The sequence below is a fragment of the Myotis davidii genome, unplaced genomic scaffold (assembly GCF_000327345.1).
Source record: "Myotis davidii unplaced genomic scaffold, ASM32734v1 scaffold555, whole genome shotgun sequence".
NCBI lineage: Eukaryota > Metazoa > Chordata > Mammalia > Chiroptera > Vespertilionidae > Myotis > Myotis davidii.
The window spans coordinates 537,419-548,006 of NW_006286315.1; the positions used below are offsets into that span (position 1 = coordinate 537,419).

Sequence of the window (10,588 nt, forward strand, 5' to 3'; positions counted from 1 at the left end):
TTCAAACCACGACACTGCCACTGCTCTATTACTCCCCTTCTGTCACAGCTTCATCAGGATCCCATGACCTAGGAAACAAAAGGCTATGTTTTGCAGCGGTCTGTTTCCAGGACTCACTGTCACTTTTCATGCAGATCCAAGGCAGTCCTTCCCTACTGAGCATAAAGATTGTTCTTCTGTAGGTTCCATGCATAGTATACTAACTTGCAAACTGAGTTCACCAGGAACTTCAGTCCCCAAGCATTCTCAATAAAACTGAACTCAATTGAAAATCCAACAAAAATTGACACATTAAGTTCCAAAGCTTTGTCAGAGTGGTGGGACACATATCATTAAGCAGGCAAAGCAACTACTTACTATCTAGTCACCACTAAGATTTCTACTGAAAAAGTTGTACTGGAAGTTACTCAGGCCTGTATACACATCTCTGCAGAGTTGCTCCCACACAATGCTTTGCAGGTGCCATGCGTGCTAGGCCTGCTTCCTTTCCAGCATCTTCTTGTACACAGGACAGGATAAAAGGGAACATCCTAGCCCAGTTGGCAGGCCTCACATCAATCCACCATTGAGCAAGAATGCACAAACAAACAAACAAATAAACAAACAAACAATAAAATAAGATTGCACAAACCTTCCAACAATTTTTCTTTAGAAGCCAAACGACTCAGGAGTGGGAAACACTATGTTACTCAGAAGAGCAAGGACAACACGGTTCTGATCAAACACATCACCAATGATTGACTGGAACTTACCAGGTAAATCAGGGACAAACAAGCCCACCACTCTGTCCCTATAGACATTTAAGTTCTACTGCCTCCTCTGCTTCTCATGCCAACCACAGTCTGTCAAAAGAAGTGTCTGAGAATCTCTGAGACCTCTCAGGTGGAACAAGAGCCTGTTCAACAAACACTTACTGAGCACCTAAGAGGTTACTCTTCGTGAATAGAAGTTTTAAGGAGGTAGAGTTGGACACAGTATCATGAAGGAAGGTGTTTAAAACAATCAGAGTTGCCTAAAATTAGAACAGCCAGGCTAGGGAGAGAGCCAGTGGAAGTATTCAAGCAACAGACTAGAGGGCTGCTGGTTGACATTCTGTCAATGGGCTCATGCTGCATGAGTAAATGGGTTCAGTTTGACTCTGGGGCTGACCCTATAGCACCCATTTGACAGTCCTTGTGGGTCTCTGAGTTGGTTTCCCCCAGAGAATGACTCAAATCTCCTCAACAGTTCCAGGACAGATACACAGCCCCTTCAAAGCATTCAAAGAAGAGCATCTCAGCCACTCATGTGCATACCAATAACATGGCAATTTGTTAAAATGCCGATACAAATATAGAGAGCCTGGTATGAGGCTCTAATGTCTGCATTTCTTTTAAAAATCTTTTTAAAAAAATTGATTTTAGAGAGAGAGAGGAAGAGGGAGAGAGAGAGAAAAAAACAACAATATGAGAGCCAGTTGCCCCCCACACGCACCAGGGATAGAACTTACAACCTGGGAGTTGAACCAGCAACCTTTCAGTGTGCCGGACGATGCTCAACCAACTAAACCACACCGGCTAGGGCCCAATGTCTATATTTCTAACAAGCCACCTGGGAGTGCCCATGTTCCTGGTCTGAGAACTACACTTGGGAGTAGAAAAAAAAACTTCACTTATGAGGCAAGTGAGTTCGAATAGGGAATTTGGTCATGTGTCCACACAGCTCCAGTCCTCCATGTCACCCTATGAACTAGAATTAATGAGAGTCAGATGCCAGGACTGATATTAGATATACTCCTTGGAAAGTCCTAATTATTCAATAAATTCTGATTATCTCTGTAAGGGATAGATAGCATGAGATCAGTGATTATAGAATCTCTAGAAAACTGAAAAATCAAAATCTCAACAACATAAGCCAAAAAGGTAACCAATGGTTTGAGATTCATGTCAAACAACCTCAGGTTAGCTCCACAGGTTTTTCTGGTAGGTTCATAGAGACATCAATAATAGAAGATGGTAAAAATGTGTGCACCAGGTAAGGTAAGCATCTGTGGGAAACCCTGCCTAAAAAGCACACAGTCTTGGTGGCACAGGGCACATGCTCCACATGCGGGCACAGCTGGATCTGAGATAGCCCCAGGGGTCCTCACCACCTCAGAACGAATAGTCCCTCCCTCCCTGAATTACCTTGTTTGTACAGGAACCTCTGAGTCCTGTCAGATTCTGCCCTTACAGACATGTCAACTCTGCTGACACTATCCATGCTGTTTAGAATATCTTATTGTTACTTTATTGAAATTGGGCTCCATTAAGCCTTATCCTCCAGCAAATTCCGGTCTTCTCTCCTCAAGGATTGCCAATACTAGTATCTTCTCTCTACTTTGTTCCTTTGAGTAATACCACTGTCACATCATTTTTAATGTAGATATTCTGACTCTGGAACTGACTTTAAGGTACTAGAACAGTGGTTCTTAACCTTAGCTGCACATTAGAATCACCTGGGAATTTTTTTAAAAATCCTGATTTCTGGGCCTCATCCTCTAGAAATTCTGTGTCTTTGTTATGGGGTAAGGCCACAACATTAGTAACAAAGAAAATTTCCAGAGGATGAGGCCCAGAAATCAGGATTTTGAAAAGATTCCCAGGTGATTCTAATGTGCAGCCAAGGTTGAGAACCACTGTACTAGAAGGATGAATCCGCATTCCTTCTCTACTGCCTAAATCAAGTGTTCATACGTTTAAGCACAATTTGCTTTAGAAGAGTTGAAAAATACCAACAAACATTTACAGAAAAGATATCGTTGAAACTTGCTCACTCATCATATCAAACTCTTCTATACTCACACAACTATTGTTAGAGCTAAAAAAATACACTCAAAGTTGAAACCTAATTTGAGAAGCATTTAATAATTTTTTAAATAGGAGCTTTCATTTCTTTCATAAAAAATTACTAAAACTTTGTACAAAAATAATCTAAATATTACCATGACTATAATAAAATCACCCTGGTAACACCTTACATTATGACTAGTAGAAACACTGTGGTTTACCACTTCAGAGAGTACGCACCAGATAAATTGTCACAACAGCCAGAGAGTTATAAGGATGTTTAAAAAAAAACCCTACAAAAAACCACATACATTTCTTTTTTTTTTCTTAAACAAAAACCACATTCACGTTTCTTAAAAAGAGAGATCACAAAAGTTTACAATTGTCATGGTGATACATACTAAAAACAAAAGGTCCCAGAAAAGCCACACCCCAAATTAAAAGTTCAGAATGAAATCTTGTCTCATTACTAGCAATCGGCTGGACCCTAGCAGCAAGCTAACCTACCAGTTGGAGCGTCTTCCCCCTGGTGGTCAGTGCACATCATGGCGAGCGGGTGAGTGGCCTTAGCATCACATTAGCATATTACATTTGATTGGTTGAATGGCTGACAGGAGGACCAGACACTTAGCATATTAGGCTTTTATTATATAGGATTCATAGAATTAATACTGCACAACTATAAACTCAAATGAATATTTTAGCACTTAAAAAAGCCTATTACCGAAATGCATCCCAAAACACAAGAAACTGTAACCATCAAAATATACTAGTTTAAAAAATGGTTTTATACTAACTTAGAAGAAAAACAGACTGTATTCTACTAGTACTATTGTCCCAAACATTTTGTTCTAGAATACCCAGATTCCTAGACTTTCAATTTATATGAAACATGTCCTGGAAATTTTTATTAATTAAAATTTTGATCAATCAAAAATTAATTTAACTCATTTTGGGAAGTAACTTTGAAAGGAAACTTAGTATGACTCCTTCTCTAGGGAGGGAAGGAGAATAACGGGCCTATGACCCCTGGATGTCTCTCCTATGTGACATGGACACTGCTGAGCAGAGTCAGCTCATAGACATCCTCTCAGCAGTGGGTGAGCTGGACTTAAAGGAAAAGCACCTGGGTTATCACCGGTGCTCCACTCCCTGGCACTTAGGAACATGAGCTTTTCCACCTTTCCTTGTACCACTCGCAAACTAGAAAGAAAAGCAGCACATTCTCCAGGTAGCAGTGGGGTCTTGAGGAAGATGATCAAGAATGAGAGGAATGAACATGTAACCACAAACAAGGGAGGGTGGCAAGATGGCACAGACAAGATGGAGGACCAGAAAGACTGTGCTGTGCTCAAAGTCACAGGGAGAAGCTCCAGCCAAAGAGGTAACATGATATTGAAAAGCACGTCTTATCTGTCCAAACTGAGGGACACACCCAAGACCACTGTTTTACCTCTAAAATGACAGGAAAGGGCTTGAAACTGGGAAGAGATGCTCATCTTTTCACTGCTCTGATGGCTACAGGGAAGCCCTGGGAGTCCCACACAAGCCTCCTGAACTGGGATCACTGCTTAAACAGTCAATCAGCTAAAGGCTACACAGATGACTCCAAAGACAACAAAGCAATGGAAATGATCAGAATGCAGCCAGTCTGGGGCAGAGACTCTCAATCTGTGCTGAATAAATTGTAAGTTATGCTAATAGGACTGGGAGCTGCAGCTCCATGGGGGATGGAAACCTCTCAAATGTCTACATGTGGGATTCTATACTGACCTGGCCTGACTGACTTATCTATGACTTTGGGGTAAGAGGTTTCCAATTCCAAAAGAAGTGTCCTTCTATTTTCCCTGTTCCACCCCCAAAGTCACTGCAATTAGTGACACAACATTCAAATCCTCAGATACTGAGTATCTTTCAAGAAATAGGAAGAGTAGGTCACTTTGGTGATAATCCTTTCCCATTCCTGCCAATTCTGGTACAGGGGGGTGGAGGTGGCAGAGAATTAAATTCCAAAACAACCACATCCACTGAGCACAATGAGACTGTCTACTCACTAAGCTTGCTTCATCCTTTGTCACTGTATGTCTCCACTCACTACTATACTTTGTGGTTAATAATTTCTGCCCTGCTTCCTACCTATGTTTCTGTATTCTCTTCAGAAATATCTCATTTTCTCATCTCCAAGCTTCTCTACCCCCAATGCTCACTTACTTTGTTGGTTTCGCTTGTCACTGGCATTTTTCAAAGGGAGGCAAACAGGACAGTCATGTCGTGTGCAGTTCTTCCAATGAGAGATGATTTGTCGTGAAGATGCACAATGGGCAACTATGACCAGAAAAACAACGAGATGTTATTTTTCTATCCAAATCGTCACACTTTCAAATACACCTAAATTATAATGCCAGGTTCCATAAGAAAATGGTAATAAGGTAACCATAACACAGTACAGGCAGTCCTCAACTTACAAACAGGCAGTTTTCCAAGAAGTTTGTAAGGCGACTGTTGAGAATTGCAAACAAAAACTTCCCATTGAAGCAATGTTATGAATGATGGTGATTAAGGTTCAGCCCACAAAACAAAAGCTATTTGACCTGAAGTACTAAACAAATGGAATGAAAGGTAGAATAAATAATTCTGCAAGGTCACTATTTAAAATGAAAATGTTATAGTATGTTTAAGGATGAAGCCATCTAAATACTCTTGTTAAAGAAATACAAATAGAGAAATGAGAAGTCTGCGGAGATTCTGAAGGGCCCCCCCTGGGCACTTTTCAAAGTACTTGAAAGGGTAATTAAACCTGGTTATTCTCAGTCTTTACCTTCACTTCCATATTAAAGAACTGATTTCTTTCTAAAGGTCTGGCATAACCCTCCTTCGGCTTCTCCATCAGTTTAAGGGTTATGCTGGGAACTCACAAATGTCATAAAGGGAGAGAGGGAGATCAGGTAGACCATCTCCCCAAGGTTTAGGAGCACAAGAGAGAAAAGGAAAGAGGATAAAGATTAGAGGAAAGTATAGCAGTTAGTAAGAAACACTTTCTTTGGTAGAATCAAGGGGTCCGCCATAGAAGAGGGCGAAGGGAGGCGCATGGTGTGTAAGTGACAGGAAGGGAGGAGGTGGCAGAGATGACATGGTGCACACAGTTCCCCAGGTCACGGATAGTCACCCAGGACAACTTCCTTGGTATCCTGATTAGCCTCAAGACGAAAGTATGGAGGAACAAGGCAGTGGCTTGACACACGAAATAGTTGCAAGAGACATTATTGAGAAAAGGGTTTGTACATGCATGTGTGTGTGCTACACTGCCCAAAAGAAAACAGTGCCCTTGACATTTATAATGAAGACTATGTTTAAGAAGTGACAAATATTTTCTGTGACAGAGGAAGGAGGTAAAGAACAAAAGCTGGGCACAGCCTCATCCAGTAGAAGGTCACAGAATATTATTATTAAACCAAATCACCTTTCTCCTCAGCAATTAAGTGTTCCAGTGGCATCTGACTGGATGGTGTGTAAAGACATAGATTGTAAGAAACTTGTAAGAAGAGAGCTGGCTACTAACAAGGACAAATTTCGTCCTAAGCTTTGCCAGTAGGATTTCAGAAAATGGCACTTACCTTGACAGGCTTTCCCAGCCTGACAGTGTGTCATGTGATTCAAAACATTTTTCATGGTTCGACAATGTGGGAGAGAGCAGGCCCGAACCTCTCCGTTTGCTTGTTCTCGTCTCTGACATTTATGAGCGTGAAGCAGTAGAACCAGCTGCTGCTGTATCAGTTTGCGTTTTTCAGGATCTGCAGTGGGGCCTGTTGCAATTGCTTGTGTGGGTACAATTCCCACTGATGTTTGCATCTGAGACTAAAATAAAACAAATTAATAAACATTTAATAAGCTTTTAGAGTTCCCATTCATGTTCATTAATTATTTTTCAAACTAATGTTAAAGTTGATGGATATTGGCCACAGAGGTAAAGCAGCTGGTGTGGTTCTCTTTAATTCATCAAAGACTTTAAGGAAGATAAAGAAGCAAAGAAATAAACCAACTGAGAAACAAGGCTGATTAAAGTTCACTGTGTATGACTGTCTCAGAGCAAGAAAATGCTGCTTATTCTTAAATGTAGTAACCAAAACCCAACTCACTCTGTCACAATATTTACAAGAGCAGGAAAAGCTGTGTTACTATCTTAGGTTAAACCATATGAAACTGTTGTTTTTGTAGTCCAAAATAGCCAAACATTGGCAATTTCATATGGTTCAACTTAATTGAAAAATATCTGATGCAGCAGAAGAATCAGAGCCACCCTCTGGATTTCATTATCTTGTGACCAGAAGGACAATACTTTCAGTATTCATTACCTGTCCTAAAAGAATAATACAAAATTATCCTTAATACGACATCTAGTACAATTGCTAATGCTTATGAAATTCTTTTCCTTCCATTAAAATTCCACTCAGATATCAGGACAGTATTTTCAAAAAGCATTTGACAACCTGTTAGATATAGAAATAAGAGTTTAGTTGCTTTCATCCTTAAAAAATAACAAGCCAGACTGACTGTACCTCTTAACTGCAAAGAAAATGGAAAAGGTGAGCCATGCAGTCTTCTTATTCTTAGAAACTACCAACATTCTTTAGACAACTCTAGTATTCTGACACTAACATTCCCAACTTGATTTTATAACACTCTCTGCCTCCCCTTAAAGTACACCATTACTCTGCCTTTTCAAATTAAGAATCTGAAATTGTTGCTCAATGAAATAAAAGGGTTGTATGAACTCTAAGTGGCCTGAAATCCATGTTAGAAGCATCCTTAGACTCTAAAAACTTCCCTGCTTAGTCCTCATTGCCCAGGTGGGGATCGGGAATAGACAAAAAGTGCTAAGATAAGAACTTCCCTTTAAAAACACAGAACCAGCCCTAACTGTTTTGGCTCAGCGGACAGAGCGTCGGCCTACAGACTGAAGATCCCAGGTTTGATTCCGGTCAAGGGCATGAACCTTGGTTGCAGGCACAGCTCCAGCAGGGGGTGTGCAGGAGGCAGCTGATCAATGTTTCTCTCTCATCGATGTTTCTAACTCTCTATCCCTCTCCCTTCCTCTCTGTAAAAAATCAATAAAATATATTTAAAAAATAAAATAAAAACACAGAACCAAAATTGTGATGTTGTAAATACCCCCAAAAGTAGAGCATAAATTTTATGCAATTTTGTTTAAAAAATAAGAATAAAGGGACAAATCTCTCTTACCAGCAACCAAAACTACAAAACTACAGATTTCTTTACATATATCTAGAAAAAGAAACTTGTTCATCAATTCCAATGTCACCTGAAAACACAAAAGTAAATTCCAGACGAATTAGGGTGTGTAAAAATAGGTTAAAATAGATAAAATTAGAAAAAATAAAGAATATTTTTAGAATGAGGGTAAAAAAACTTAAAAAGACATAAAATTAAGGTTTAAAAAGAGAAAAATTGTTACTTTTGAAAAGTGGAAACTGAGTCCAAAGTTAGGACCATTCTTAAAGCTCCTATATACAGGGTGGAGCAAAAGTAGACTTACAGTTTTGAGTACACAAAACAGAGTTTCTTCTTCTTCTTCTTTTTTTAAACCCTCACCTGAGGATATGCTTTTATTCATTTTAGAGAGGAAGGGAGAGAGAGAGAAAAACAATGATGTGAGAGAGGGCAACATCAATTGGTTACCTCCTGTACACACCTGACAGGGGAGCAAAACTGCAACCTAGGTATGTGCCTTCACGAGGAACTGAATCCACAACCTTTTTTGGTATATAAGACAATGGCTCCAACCAACTGAGCCACCTGGCCAGGGCAGTTTATTCTTATATTATTTTCCATAGAAAGAACTGTAAACCTACTTTTGCCTCACCCTGTAAGTTATGTTGCCAAATTCTTTTCCAGAAAGGTGGCAGCATTTATTATATAAACTGTCCTATATCTCAGTTTCAAGAAAACTCAATGGAGAGAATAGTTTTTTTCAGTTAATGGTGATGAAAAAAACAGGACAACTGGATATCCACATGTAAAAAAATGACGATGAAATCCTTCTTCACATCAAACTCAAAAATTAATTCAAAATTAATAAAAGACCTAAATGTGAGAGCTAAAACTATAAAACGCTTAGAAAAAGATCATAAGAATAAATCATATGACCCTGGAATAGGTAATGGATTCTCAGATATGTTACCAAAAGCCTAAACAACAAAAATAAATTAACCTTGTTAAAATTAAAAATTGTGCCCTGGCCAGTGTGGCTCATCCAATGTTGCTGGTTCTATTCCCAATCAGGACATAAGACCGGTTTTGAGCTTGATTCCAAGTTGGAGGCATGCAGGAAGCAGCCGATGGACATTTTACTCTCACGTGGATGTTTTTTGTTTTTTCTCTCTCTCGCCCCCTCTCCCTTCCTCTCTGTCTAAAAAAATCAATTTAAAAACATTTAAAAATAATTAAAAATTGCTTGTGTCAGGGAGGACACTATGTAGAAAATGAAAGACAACCCAAAGAGAGAAAATATTTGCAAATCATAGATGTAACAAGGAACTTATATCTAAAACATACAAAGAACTCATATAGCTCAATGATAAAAAGACAAATAATCTAATTAAAAAATGGACAAAAGATGAGACTAGATACTCAACACCATTAGCCATTAAGAAAATGCAAATCAGAACCACAACGAGATACCACTTTGCACCCACCAGGATGGCTAGAATTAAAAGAAAGACAGTAACAAGTTTTGGTGAACATGTGAAAAAACTGAAACCCTCATCCACTGCTGGAATGTCAAATTGAGAAGCCACTTTAGAAAACAGTCTGGTAGTTCATCAAAAGGTTACACCTTGAGTTACCATATGACCCAGCAATTACCCTCCGAAGTATACACCCGAAGTAACTGAAAACATATGTTTACACAAAAACATGTACACAGGGTCAGAAAGAGATGTGACAACAAATGAAGGATGAGAGAGATGTGACGTTGCTGTCTTTGAAGATAGATGAAGGGAAAGAACTCTAAGCCAAGGTAAAATAAGAAGCCTCTGGAATCTGGAAAAGGATTCTCCCCTAGAGCCTGTGACGCCTTGATTTTAAGAGTATAGGACTTTGCCTAGCCAATGAAGCTCACTGGTTGAACTTATACCTATGAACCAAGAGGTCACAGTTTGATTCCTGGTCAGGGCACACGCCCACGTTGCAGGCTGAATCTCCAGTAGGGGCATGCAGGAAGCAGCTGATCAATTATTCTCTCTCATCATTGATGTTTCTCTTTCTCCCTCTCCCTTCCTCTTGAAATCAATAAAAATATATTTTTTAAATAGAGTATAGGACTTTTAATTTACAGAACTGTAATCTAATCAATATATCTTCTTTTAAACCACTAAAATTGTGGTAATTTGTTAAAGCAACAGTAGAAAACTTATACAGTATTTCTTATAAAGACTATGACTCCCAATGCTCTATACTCTTCCTGTGCTGAATTCTTCTTCATAGCCCCCAAAATATCTGCTATTTTGCTACATATTTGCTATTATTTGATGTCTGTCCCCAGTAAGTTACAAAAGGCAGAGTTTGTCTGCTGTATCCACAGTACCTAGAGATGTACCTGAAAAGGACACACAAAACAAACAAAAACGTGTACACAAATGTTTGTAGCAGCATTATTCATAACTAGAGGCCCGGTGCACAAAAATTTGTGCACTATAGGGTCTCTAGCAGCTGCCGGCTGCTGGCCAGGTACTTCCTCCCTTTCCCTAGCTGGCCCCACCCCC

General features: G+C 39.4%; 1 protein-coding gene across 6 annotated transcripts in view; it reads right to left on the minus strand.

Annotated features, from left to right (window-relative positions):
- Window positions 1-10,588, minus strand: part of CREBBP (CREB binding protein) — a 135,487-nt gene that overhangs the window by 58,058 nt on the left and 66,841 nt on the right. For 5 of the 6 annotated variants that reach the window (XM_015560125.1, XM_015560129.1, XM_015560128.1 and 2 more), the window contains exons 3-4: window positions 6,422-6,662; window positions 5,019-5,132 (exon numbers count right to left, since the gene is read on the minus strand). In XM_015560125.1, the coding sequence (XP_015415611.1) occupies window positions 5,019-5,132; window positions 6,422-6,662 (355 nt within the window). The remainder of the gene's footprint in view (window positions 1-5,018; window positions 5,133-6,421; window positions 6,663-10,588) is intronic. The other variant, XM_015560126.1, reaches the window with a different exon arrangement.